The sequence below is a fragment of the Oncorhynchus keta genome, chromosome 17, assembly GCF_023373465.1.
Source record: "Oncorhynchus keta strain PuntledgeMale-10-30-2019 chromosome 17, Oket_V2, whole genome shotgun sequence".
In the NCBI taxonomy this organism is placed as follows: domain Eukaryota; kingdom Metazoa; phylum Chordata; class Actinopteri; order Salmoniformes; family Salmonidae; genus Oncorhynchus; species Oncorhynchus keta.
The window spans coordinates 7,879,586-7,893,309 of record NC_068437.1 but is presented as its reverse complement, the minus strand read 5'-3'; the positions used below and the strand labels follow the sequence as shown (position 1 = coordinate 7,893,309).

The 13,724-nt window shown below is 42.0% G+C and overlaps 2 protein-coding genes across 14 annotated transcripts in view; one reads left to right on the top strand and one right to left on the bottom strand.

The window, feature by feature from the left end:
- prdm11 (PR domain containing 11) overlaps nucleotides 1-13,724 on the top strand; it is a 362,582-nt gene that overhangs the window by 186,827 nt on the left and 162,031 nt on the right. The gene's annotated exons all lie outside the window — the stretch shown is intronic.
- Nucleotides 127-13,724, bottom strand: part of LOC118396354 (AP-3 complex subunit beta-2) — a 96,500-nt gene continuing 82,902 nt past the window's right edge. For 7 of the 12 annotated variants that reach the window (XM_052465368.1, XM_052465369.1, XM_052465370.1 and 4 more), the window contains 8 exons: nucleotides 12,002-12,089; nucleotides 11,516-11,628; nucleotides 5,610-5,838; nucleotides 5,230-5,314; nucleotides 4,880-4,977; nucleotides 4,343-4,363; nucleotides 2,703-2,841; nucleotides 127-2,460 (listed from right to left, as the gene is read on the bottom strand). In XM_052465368.1, the coding sequence (XP_052321328.1) occupies nucleotides 2,274-2,460; nucleotides 2,703-2,841; nucleotides 4,343-4,363; nucleotides 4,880-4,977; nucleotides 5,230-5,314; nucleotides 5,610-5,838; nucleotides 11,516-11,628; nucleotides 12,002-12,089 (960 nt within the window). In that variant the 3' untranslated portion in view covers nucleotides 127-2,273. The remainder of the gene's footprint in view (nucleotides 2,461-2,702; nucleotides 2,842-4,342; nucleotides 4,364-4,879; nucleotides 4,978-5,229; nucleotides 5,315-5,609; nucleotides 5,839-11,515; nucleotides 11,629-12,001; nucleotides 12,090-13,724) is intronic. The other 5 variants (XM_052465371.1, XM_052465373.1, XM_052465367.1 and 2 more) reach the window with 3 other exon arrangements.

Genomic DNA, 13,724 nt, shown 5'->3' with positions numbered 1-13,724 from the left:
ACATTGTACTTTACAAACAGGAAGTAGCTGAATTTGAAGACAAGTCGATAACAAATATCCACATCAGAGTATCAAGTTAGGTTTTCCATCTCTCCGGTCCATATACAAAAAGGCTATAGACATTGACACATTTCATCCGTTTTATTTCATTATTTTCATTTGAATAATAAATAAAAGCTTAAACATCACATTATTTCATAACCACACAGAAGATATGGTAGACCATAATCATGACATCAGAAAGAGAAAGCGAGTGTGCATTAAAATAACAATACCCTTTAAATGATTGCTCCATCCACTATTATCTTACATTCATTGCAAAGTTTTCATTTTGAGAGAAAGGTTTAACCATTTAAAGTTATATATAGCTTTGTATTTTAGGGGAGGAAATAATAGACCACTGCCACGTTTAACAGTACTTTCAATAAGGTACTTTTCATAAGGTCAATGGTATGAGTTAAGCAAATTATGTCCTCAAATTGTCTGCATACCAGTAGTAAAATGAATTTGAAATGACATGTATATTCAACTTAAATTATTTGTTCTTTGACGGTGTCATGACTCCACAAACCTGTGAATTAAGTCCACAAGATTGAAAGATTTACCAGTGCGACACTGAACAAATAAAACAATTCAAATTTCAAGGAGTAAAAAACTGCTGTCATTTTCCCTTTTCTTTCACTCTCCAACTTTCTATGCTAACTGTTATTGATGCTTGCTGTATTGAACTCCTTTGGTGTGACGATACAAATACATGTTCCTATGGCCCAAAAAAATCTAAACAAATAAATAAATAACATAACTTATGTCACGAAGGCAGCTCGCAGATATGCAGGTGGGTTATGTTATATCATATCACGTGTCTCCCCGATACAGAGCAAGGCCCTTTACCTGGTGTGACCCATTGGCGCCCAAGACAGCATAGTGCAGTTTCCTTAGGATCCCATTTCCGTAGGTCTCATTATGACAACATCAGTGGGATTATAGCATGATAGAAACCACTTTTAAATATAGCATGGTTAACCTATACTGGAAATACAGTAAGTATATGCAAAAGTCAGTGGAAAGGCAGGAAAACACAGATAGCTGCTGATTACAGAACAGTTTGCCTTGGGCCATGATGATTTGACATTGTCATGTTTGGAAATCATTCACACACATAGACACAGACACACACTAACACAGACCTTAGATTTTGTATTAAATATTGCAATGCATTCAATCACGTTTACTGTATATCATTTTCAACTGCAGGACTCCCACTCAATAACATCTATTCTATGTGTATGACATTTAGCGGGCCAGGCGGTAGAGATTGAGAATAGAGAACTACACTATTCAAAAGGGGACTTCATTGAACATTCAGCAGACCAAAGTAAATTGAGGAGTGACCACTTTTTTCTTGATGATGATATACCCTGTTACTGTACCTAAGTAATGTTGGTAATGGTACCACACTACATTTTTTAAAAGGCATGGTGTTTTCTACATAGTACATTTGCGCTTGGCCGAAACAAGTATAGCAAGAGTATAGGTGAGGACTCGCAGTCTTTAGTTTAGACAATAATGTACTATACATCATGAGCCATTCGCAGATATGGCTAAAGAGAGCATGTCAAACCTTTACAGCAGTCATGACAAATGATAAGGAGGATTTTTGGTTAGGATAAACATCCCACTGGGCACTGACCTCAGTTCAATGTCTAGTTTTGATTAAAACATTTTTGAGTTAACATGAATTCAATGTGAAATCAACAAACAAATATAGGTTAAAAGTTGTGTGAATTTTTTTTTTCCCCTTACGCTGATTACTTTTTGCAAATCCAATCAGTTTTCCATGTTGATTCAACGCCGTCACAGATTTTATTTGATCAGTGGGATGATTCTTAATGACTTATTGTCTTTACAAATCGTGTACAGTAATGCCATTCTGTAATTTGTTACGACGGTTCGTAGGAAGTGATTTTAAAAGTCAAAGTGGGGCCTATTATTTCCCCCAGATTTGCGTCTCTCGTATAAGTAAAAAATCATCATAATTTGTTTGAAACCTGCATTACATGGAGAATATCAATTGAGCGATGGATCAAACCTGTCTTCTATATATTCTTATCAGACTACCAGTATCTTAAGGAAGAGAAAGAGGACTCTAAGTATTGGGGTATTTGGAATGGGAGTGGATGAATGTGTGGTTGTATGTATGTGAGTGAGCAAAGGGAGACAGAACCGAGCTGTGGGAGAGGAAGGAAATTGCTGGGGTCAAGAGTTAGGGGTCATCACTGTGTGAGGGCCTGAAGGATGTCCTTGACCAGCATCGTGCCAATCACCATTTTCTCACAGTTGACCGTCAGCTGGGCGGCCCCGTCCTCTTTGGTGACCACACTGACCAGTACAAGGCTGCCACTGGTCACCGTCTTCCCAGCGAACCTGTGAATCGGAAATGGGGGAGGAGGTACAGGAGGGCTAAGTTCAAAGATCAAAGAGCAGAAGTAAAGACGAAGTTGAATAGTTTAATAAATATGACACAAAACAGCAATATTCTTTCATGATTTCATAACTTCCTATTTGACACATTCCCCTACTATCTCCCCTGTCTAATAAAACATGCAACATACTAATTCAATAAATAAAAAAATCTACATCAATATTTATTCTGGCGACATCTGCAAACTTTGCCAACTTTTCCAAATGCCCGCCACCCTCACCTGCACTCCTTGTCTGAGCCACAGGGCACTCGGCTGAGGTTGGCGGCAGTGGTGACCCTTTGAACGACAGCGTGCTCGCCCTGACACTTCTCCTCCAGGGTCAGCTTCTCTGTGATCTCATTCATGCCCATCAACTGACCTGAGGACAGTACAAAATAGCAGTGGTCAACAGACGAGTGGTCAAGGAGTCTGCATCTCAATTCATCTTCCCGCGATTCCTTGCATCCTATCTCCTCGGCTCCTTCCCCTCCGTATTGGAGGAGACGGTCCAAGGTCTCTCGCCTCAGACCTTCTTCTCCAATACCTTTTTAGGGATGCAAGGAAAGAGGATGTGAGGAATCGAGGAAAGATGAATTACAGGTTCCAGCTTGAGTGAGATTGAACATGTGTTTGAAGAAGGTCAATTGAATTTTTGTTTTTATGAATGCTCATTGTCACCAGACTCCTTCAAAATAGGAGACTGTCCCGTGAATACCTAACGTTTTAACCAAACCTCCTTGTGTAATATCTCACACTATATGAAGGCATTTTTGTCCATATACCATTTGATACTACAACAATCTAAAAGCCATACAACTCTATAGGGTCTACTACCATAAAAGTGTTGGGTTTTACACAATTCTCTTAGGACTACACTAACTATATAATGCCTTAGGATTAAAAGACTAGCGGTATGAGCCATTACATAAGCATGGGCTTAATGTGAAAAACTATCTCGCAAAGCAGTGACACTTTCCTAAGACAAAGAAAGTAATCTGATATTTGCCAAAAAACAGGAGTTTGAGGGGAATAGCCTGCATGTGGATTACTTTATTTATCATGTTGCAGGTCTATAACTCGTATTTCTATCCTGCTCGTCTTTTTGTCAAACTCATTTTCACATATATCACTGTCAAACTTCCTTGAACATAGAAAAGGCTCCTTGAAAGAGATTGAAATGTTCCCTCTTCGTTCTGTGACGTCTTAGTTATATTTAGCTGAATTCAGCAAACTTCTGCACAAACGTCCTCCACACTAAATCTAGAATACAATGACCATTAACTTGAAATGTATTATAAAACACCATTATATGCATTAAATGGAAGCAGCATGCTATACTGTCCTCTCACCACTCAGACAAAGTTAAGTTAGCTCTACTTCTCTAAAACATCTGAATGTGGTCTACAGTATGCATTAGTTACAGCCCATGTGTCTTACAGCCCGTATAACACAATCGATGCTGTGAAAGAAGAGCGCAATGGTTTCAAATGCAGTGCCTTTTAAAAAAAATTGGACATCCTCTTTGCGCATTCCCGGAACTACTGTAGGACATTGATTTGGGATTAGTGGATCTAAGTGGAGCATTCCCAGTCATTCCCAGTGGAGCTACAGTACATGTTAGAGGCTGGGATGCAGGTTAGGTTAGGTCAGTTGTGTCTGCCATTGAAGTGAACTGGAGATACATAGTGCAAATAGTCATTGGCACCCAGGCATTAGATATCGCTGTGGGGGGTATAGGAGGGAACAGCTTGAAGCAAGGGGGGAGATGTTGAGGGGAAGGATGGGGGAGGAGAGGTTGAGTCTCGTATGGGGGGGTAGGTTGTTAAGGCAGGTGGCACATAGACAGCTGACGAGAACAAGTTCTATCAAAGGAAACTTACCTAGACTTTGTAATAGCATCTCTATTGGGGCCAGTATCAAGAGGGAAGAACGGAGGATATGACACGTTTAAACACACAATATGGTTGGATTTGAGTTGAAAACCTTGCCCAGTGTTAGTGATTATGCTCCAAGGGTGACCATTGCTATTAAACCAAGTTAGAATGAATACCAAGGTTTCCTGGTGGATGTGGATTTGATCAAGTCAGAGGTGAAAGTGCGGTAGTAGTCACATGCCATTGTTAGGGTTAGTTTGTGTAGTGACTGGTGGAAATTGCCATTCATCACTGACAAAAAAATTAATATACGATGATTTGCCTCAGAAATGTATTAATTCTTGAGTGTTCTTTTGGATACCAACTCAAAACAACATCCAGAGAGGCAAAGACATCTCAAAACACACTGCATCAATTCAGGGATTTTACTATTACAAAACTGTAAAGTTGTATTACCCTTTGTTCACACTAGCATTGTTTCTTTACCGCAGTCAAAATGGGGCCCATATTGTTTGATTTCCATGCATTGGTTCCTGTGCTCACCTTGCTCCTTTTTGAACTCATTTTCTGTCATAAAGATTGGCATCATCAGCTCTCCAACCGGTGGCTGGATCGACACAAAGAACTTCCTGGTGTGAGTGCTGCAAAGGAACAATAAGACATGACATGATTCACTTATAGGAGAATAGAGCAATAGGACTGTGTAGTGATTAGGGTCGCAAAATTCCAGAAACTTTCCCAGGAATTCTCTGGTTTTCCAGAACACCCAATAAGTAAAAAACAGGATTTCTGAAAAACCAAGTTTCCATCATTTTGCATCACTAGTTTGATACTTGACTGGCCATACAGGGGGTGGGGGGGGGGGGTGGGGCAGGGAGCAGGCTTTTTCTTACCAGAGCTGGAAGTTGGCTGCCTGTGTGGAATCACAGAAATCGATGCCCATCACCACGCTGACAGTCTCGCCAGCAGGTAACACCTCTGAAGACAACACAAGATACTAGGTAAAAGAGACAGTGCACTAACTAGCCCAGAACATTGACAAACAGCTACCTAGATAGATCACGGAATGACTGAGGTGTAATTCTAATTTAAACTGACCCCGTTGCAAAACTTAACCCAACAAAGAACCATTTCTTTCAATTCGCTTTTCCAAAAAGTATTCTTCAGATAAAAAAGGGTTCCATGTAGAACCCTACCGGTCCTCAAAGGATCCTTTTAGAACCCTTTTTCAAAACTATTAAAAGAGGAATTCTGTTGTGAAATGTTGACTGACCGATCTCAGGGAACTCTTTGATCCTCATGCCTGATTGCAACTTGGCGTCCTCCATGTGCAGGCTCTTGGCCTCGGAGGTGGCGCTGTTGGTGAACTGGATTTTGACTGCCACCATGTGCGGGTCGGGGCTGAACGGCTGGCGGCTGAAGCAGTACTCCACTGACAGGCCCTCGCCGGTGATACGGTGGAGCAGCTCGTAGGTCTTCAGATTGCCGGATGGGACGATGGTCTGTGGTACGGAAACAGGTAGGGGGGGTTGAGTAAAAACTGCATGTACAGCCAAGCAGGCTTACATATTGTATCAAACACCTGGACACTGGCTATAGTGTTGGGTTGACTGTCGCTGGACACAGTTTAGAATCCCAGTTGGGGTTACTGTAGTAGGTTGGCCCTTGTGGGTATCCATACCTATGTATGACTATGTATGACATGTGCAGACTAGGCTAGTAAACATGCTGAAGCAAGAACCTCGTTGTTGTACCTCCTTATTTTAGATGATACTGCATTGTGTCAGAAGTGGCTTTAATAATCACATAAACGTGAAGGACTTACCAAGTAAATCATACATTCAGTATGTGGATGACGTGTGAAATGCTTGATAATGTATGTGATATCAACAGAGAGGTATATTTTCTGGGTGATTTAAATATTGACTGGCTTTCATCAAGCTTTCCACTCAAGAAAAAGCTTCAAACAGTAACCAGAGCCTGTAACCAGGTTATCAGTCAACCCACCAGGGTAGTTACAAACAGCACAGGAATGAAATCATCAACATGTATTGATCACATCTTTACTAATGCTGCGGAAATTCGCTTGAAAGCAGTATCTAGATCCATTGGATGTAATGATCACAATATAGTAGTCATATCTAGGAAAACCAAAGTTCCAAAGGCTGGGCCTAATAAAGTGTATAAGGGGTCATATATTAAGTTTGGTAGTGATTCCTATAAAATTGATGTAAAGAATATCTGTTGGTCTGCGGTGTGTAATGAGGAGAAAACAGACACGGCACTTCCTTATTTTAGATGATACTACATTGTGTCAGAAGTGGTTTTAATAATCACACAAACGTGATGTAAATCATACATTCAGGCCGACAGGCTGTTTCAAAGCAAAGAGGGCACAGTGTTGGAGATAAACAGAGCAGATCCTCATTGGGCTAGCAAGGACTAATGAGGAAGGACTAAGTTACTGCTAGCACATGTTGCAAGAGGAAGGAACTGGCGGGATTTCAGGGTTTGCGGCTCCCAAGTTCAACGGGCTCTCGTGCAAACATGGACAGGCCAGTGGCTTATGCTAAAGGGATTTTGCATTAGTCCCCTGGAGAATTTAGATTGTATGTACATTCAAAACTGGCCGAAATGGATCAGGTGCTTTGAAAGGTACAGAGTAGCTTCAGGCTTAAATGTGAAAAATGTGGCATTTCAAGATAATACACTGATCTACTCTATGGGTGATGAAGGTGAGGATATATTAAATGCTTCACCGTTGACTGAGGAAGATAAACTTAACTACTGTGCCATTAAAGACTGTGTTGAAATGCATTTCGTAGGGAGACATTATATTTGAGAGAGCTAGGCTTAATGTGGGCAAACAGGAGCAGGGTAAAACCACCAACAGTTTTATCACAGCTGCTCACAAGCTAGCGGAACATTGTCGGTTTTGCGCACTCAGGGAAGAGTTGACCCGAGATCAGATTGTAGTGGGAATAAGAAATATCTCACTTTCTGAAAAGTTACAGTTGGATTCCCAGCTTCCCTTGTCCAAAGCTGTAAACCAGGTTAGGCAGAGTGAGACAGTAAAAATACCAGCAGACAATGTTGCACCACATCAGCTCCTTGCAGAGTGAAGAGAGTGAGGAAACACATGCGTTCATACCGTGCAACAACAAAAATGGAGGGGAACACAGAACAGAGACCGACGCGGAGAAAACAATCACAGACAGCACCAGTAGCCAGTTCAAGTGTTTGTCACAAATGTGGGATAATCCCCTTTCCACAGATGGGAAGATTGCCCAGCAAAGGATGCGGAATGCAGGAAATGTCACTTTTCAGCAGTCTGTCGATCACGTAAAGGCCATTCTGGTGGGAAGCTGCTATAGACCACCAAGTGCTAACAGTCAGTATCTGGATGACATGTGTGAAATGCTTGATAATGTATGTGATATCAACAGAGAGGTTTATTTTCTGGGTGATTTAAATATTGACTGGCTTTCATCAAGCTGCCCACTCAAGAAAAATATTAAAATAGTAACCAGTGGCTGTAACCTGGTTCAGGTTATCAGTCAACCTACCAGGGTAGTTACAAACAGCACAGTAATGAAATCATCAACATGTATTGATCACATCTTTACTAATGCTGCAGAAACTCTATTCCACATCAAGTAAGTCATGCAATCAGTTAAATTAGATGTAAAAAAACAGATTCTTATGGAACAGCGGGGACTGTGAAGCAACACGAACATAGGCATAGACACATGCATACACACACACACGATAATATACGCACTATACACACGTACACATGGATTTTGTACTGTATATATGTGGTACTGGTAAAGTAGAGGCCTGAGGGCATGTGGATGTATTGTAATGTTTTTAAAATTGTATAAACTGCCTTAATTTTGCTGGACCCCAGGAAGAGTAGCCCCAGGAAGAGTAGCCCCAGGAAGAGTAGCCCCAGGAAGAGTAGCCTTGGCAGCAGCTAATGGGGATCCATAATAAATACAAATACAAAGCAAACGCATGAGGTCTCAGAGGAGGAGCTACAGTAGGACAGCATCTTTCTGGGACAAGTAAGGAAAAAACAATGATGGCGGGCACTCGGATATCAAACTCAATGGGGAGGTTGTGTCATTTAAACCAGACACATGGGCAGCAGTGACCGCAATCCCCACAAAACTGTATAGCTATAGTAGAAATGGCCCTTTGCTCTCTACAAACTAAAAACTGTAAGATATTACCAGTGGTAGGGCAGTTGGTAAGTAAACTGGAGAGTAAAGACAAAAAGTGCCATCCAACCTGTCTTTGCCATTCACTCTCTGGCCAGACCGTTGCTGGGGCTGCCAGCAATTGAACTGGAGGACCCAAGGGATGTTTTCCAAAAGACATTTCCAAAAGTGTTTTCTGGCCTAGGAAGGTGACTACAAAACCTGAAAGAGGATGCGGTCCCTTATGCCCTTACACCCCCCCCCCCCCCCCCCTATCCGTTTATTGGCAAAAGCAAAGGAAGAGTTGGTGAGTATGGAAGAAATTGGGGCTGTCTAAAATAGAGAGTCCCACTGGCAGGTGTGCAGGGATAATGGTGGTCCCAAAAGCTAATGGGGACTTGAATGAGGCTCTCTGCAGAGAGAGACACATCTGACCATCAGTGGAACAGTTGCTAGCTTAGTTGGATGCCTCACAAATCTTCACAAAACTGGATGCCCGCTCAGGACTGTTTTAACGTTTTGCCATTTGGAATCGCTTCCGGTCCTGAGCATTTCCAAAGACACATGTTCCAATTGTTGGATGGGCTGAGTGGAGTCAGAGGTTCTTGGGACACAAAATCAGTGCAGCTGGAATTGAGCCGGGCCCGGAGAAGATCAGCATCATCACAGATATGCCCATCCCCCAGAATGCGGCTGAAGTCAGGACCTTCTTAAGCATGGCCACATATGTGGGTAAGTTCCTCCCACAGTTCCTCCCACAGTTTTCAGATACAACCAAACCCCTGAGAGACTTACTGGTGGCATTTGACAAGATCAAAGGAGACCTGCTGTCACAGAGAGTGTTTGACTCAGTACCGTCCCCACGCTATGACAAAGGTGTAAGCAGTCCTCACACAGATGCAGGACAGCATGGAGTGGCGTCCAATAGCATACATCTCACAAAGCTTATCCGACACGGCGCAAAAGTATGCACAAGTGGAGAAGGAGGTGTTGGTAATCACATGGGCAGGTGAAAGGCTCAGCCAATACCTTATTGACCTGCAGTTTACAGCAGAGACTGACCACAAACCACTGTTGGCTCTGTTAGGGACAAAAACACTGGACGACTTGCCTCCCAGAGTCCTGCACTTCAGCCTCAGATTGCCGAGGTTCACCTACAATATGGTGTATGCGCCAGGGAAGGCACTGATCACAGCAGACGCACTCTCCATGCCCCAATTATACGTCCATTAACAGAGGAGGAGCCATGTCTAGAGGGGGAGGTACAGGTGTCTATTAATGCAGTAAGAGACAGTCTACCTGCATCTCAGACCAAACTGCAGCAGATTGCAGAGGAGCAACAGCGAGACCCCATCTGCCGACAGATAGTACAGCAGTGCAAAAAGGGATGGCCCAGGCAGGAGGAACTGCCTCAGCTGCTGAAGCCCTATTGGGTGCACCAACGTGACTTCCACTGTAATGGAGACCTTCTCATGAAAGGACAACGGAGAGCTATCCCAGAGACTCTACAACCGGAAATTCTAGAGAGTGCATGAGGGACCCATGGGGATAACCAAATGCAGACAGAGGGCTCAACAGTCGGTGTGGTGGCTGGGTCTGAGCACTTAGATTGCCAAGCTGGTGGCCCAGTGTGAGGTGTGTGCACAATGTTAACCTTGTCATCCTGAACCAATGATGGCGAGGGAGCTGCCAAAACAGCAATGGCAAAAGGTAGGGGCAGATAAGAACTTATGGAAAAAAGACACCCATAACCACATCAGCTGGTGTTATCAATGTACTAAAGTCAATTCTTTCTGGGCAAGGGCTTGCTGAGGTCCTGGTTACAGATCCCCCATTCTCCGCAAGCTCCTTTTCTGCATTTGCCGTAGAATATGAAATTCACACATGTGACCAGAAACCCCTACCATGCACAGAGCAACGGTGAGGTAGAGAGAGCTGTGAAAACAGTCAAAGGACTGATAAAAAAGAACAACTATCCATACATGGCTCTGTTACCATACAGAGTTACACCACTGCATCATGGGCCGCCACCTGCCGAGCTCCTGATGGGCAGGAGGCTGCGCTCCCTCCCTTGCCTGTCTCGCCGGCTGGGCTTAAACCCCAATGGCCTAACAGGAAGGCCTTCACTGAGAGGGACAAATGGCTGAAAAAAACACAAACTGGAGACTTTAAATCGGAGACGCCGTGCTACGGAGAGGCAAGAGCTGACAGAACGTCAACGTGTGTGGATTACAAACTAAAAGACACCAAAAATAGTGCTGAGGAAAGCAGATGCCCCACGCTCCTATGTGGTGGACACAGGCTCCGAGGAGGTACGGATTAACAAAACACCTCAGAGCTCTTCCAGATCTACTAGGCACACAGGCTGAGGAGTCCACAGACAACGCACAAAAAGAGGGAGAAGGAGAGAGAATGCTCACAGAGCGACAAGCTCGCCCAAAAAGGGATGTGAAGCCACCAGAGTGGCTGAAAGACTATGTTACATGAATAGAATGCATACTGTTGGGGACCATACCCAGCAAAAAGAGACTGTAGCTAAGTTAATGCATAAGTGTTAAAGAGAATAATAGTGGTTTCCAAATTGCATTTCAGTTATGCTTCAGTGGTTATGAATGTTGAATTATTTTTCATTGGAGAGGGGAAGATGTAGTAGGATGGCCCTTGTGGGTATCAGTACCCATGTATGACATGCACAGACTAGGCTAGTAAACATGCTGAAGCTAGAACCTCATTGTTGTGCCTTCTGATTTTAGATGATACTACAGTTACCCGCTCAAATTTACCAGAAAATACTATACATCTTCAAAAATATTCAGCAAAATTGGCACTCATAAAATGTTATAAAGCTTGGAATGTATGGCACTTAATCTCTCTTTAAATCTACATTATCTTTCTCTAGCAATCTACATCTATATGAAGTGCTTAGGCCTTCGGGGGTTAGGGGCTATGGGTAGTTTGTCCTAGAAAGGGTACTCACCGTAGGGGACAGAACATTGTCGGTCAGGGACAAGCCCTCCAGATCTGTCACTAGGCTGCTGGACAGGAAGTTGTTGAGGGGCGTGACTTGAGACGGAGATGGAGCGGGGTCAACTAGGAAGAGGAAAGAGCACAGCGTATTCTCAAAGACTGGGGAGCAATCATGTATAGTCTGATGCTGCGCTAATGTAAACAAACAAGCAAATAGCGGCGATTCTGCATCATGGACAATGGCGATTGTGGACTTCTGAAGTTGCAAAGTTCAGTACCACAGACATGGATATATTAGATTTTAAACATTTGATTTTGAATTTGAAATAATAGGGAATAAATCTGCACATAATTAAAATAGACTTATCCAGTGACATCCATTACCAATCGTTCATCATCCCATTCAAATTCTATGTAGGACCACTTGAGGGGGGAAAGTGTAGACTGTCACTGAATTCCTGGTATCGTGGATTTAGTAAAAAGGAGGTGAACTTACAGTCATCAAAATCAAGCAGAGACATTTCTTTCTTTTCTTTCTTGTTCTCTTTTTTGGGTGGTTTGGATGGAGGTTTAGATGCTGTGGTCTGAAAGGAAGAGAAGGAGAAACTAACCCACATGCAGAAGGAGACCTGCCACCTGAATATAGTGTATAAAAGGAGGGGGAAAAGTAAATAGATATAAACTATATTACCACTTGTGCATGAAAGCAAAGGAATATGTTCATACAGTCCCATGCTGGCGCGTTTTGGACTTCTAACCCCTTTTAAAACATAGTGTGTTTGAGCTACAGACTTCTGTTGAACCATTGGATTAATCCATCTCTTCTGCATCCATTGAAACCAATCACTAGTCTGTGTGATTAACTTGGGCTGAGCTAGGGCAGTGTTTGTGAGACAAGGGCGGGTCCCAAAGGGGCCTGCGGGCGGTTCTTCTCACAAAAACGTCTCTAAAGCCAGAGTGGTTTGAGCGGAGACTCTTTCGAACACGTACATGTAATCATGCATTGTTTGCTCTACGACGCTCACAAGCCATACAACAGTTTTTTGAAGGTAAGGTGTTTTTCTACATTGAAGATCATAGGAAATCCTGTATTATACTGTGTATAATACTGTAATAAGCTCAGATAGTGGCAAATGTGAAGTTTGGAATTTGTGACAGCAACTGACTAGTTGGATATTCATTTCCCAATGAGCAAACATAAATTCATTTTGATCAGGTTTTTACTTGGCAGACATTTTTATTTTTTTATTTTTTTTATTTTTACATTTTTCAATAAAACTGTTTATGTCAAATTGTAAAACACTTCATTGTGAGGCTAAATATAAGGGCTAGACATGCAGATGAATGAAAGTAGTGCCTAGGGCAACTCCACGACTTTTCAACCTCATTTTCATTATCTCCAGCACAATACCCGTGTCAATATATGTGAAAATGGCGAATTTCGACATTTTGTATAATTTTTTTGTTAACAAGTTCTACCTAATGACATCATCAAAACTTAAAACATGTTATTTGACGGAAGCAAGAAAATACCCTCCCTTGGGCTAGAAATTCATTGCAGTTTTTGATCCTACCTTGTGATGTCACTATTTTAACCATGGATCGCTCATAGAAACACTGTTTTCACATATGTAGAAACTGGTTGGTGGTGGAGATTATGAATATGAGGTTGAAAAGTGGCAGAATTGACCATTTATCATTAGTTTAATGAATCCATTGTGAATGTTGACATCAGAGAATATCTACGTGCTTTATGCCAACCATCAGATAATGCCAATGTAGAATTGGTGTTATGTTTTTCCTTTATGAAGTCTTATAAATTGAAAAATAATTTTTTACATGTTCCCCCTGTTGACGATGCTCATTATATATTAAGGTTGAACCAAAAGATTACATGTAACAAAAATAAAATACGAAATTATTATGTGAAATTGAATGAAACAATTTATGTTGATGCTAATATTATGTACAATATTCCATGTTTCTATATGATAACAATAGCGTAATATATTTAATATTTTTAAACTATTTTGTAACAGTTTCACCAATTCATTTTAATTAACTTAATCATTATGACACACCCCTCACTACTGTCATTCGTTACACTAATTGCACTGTGTGTCTGTCTACATAACCTGCTTCAAAGTATTCATGACATTACACTGAGGAAGGCACAGTGATGCCGAAACATTGGTAAATACCCATTACATTGCTGGGAG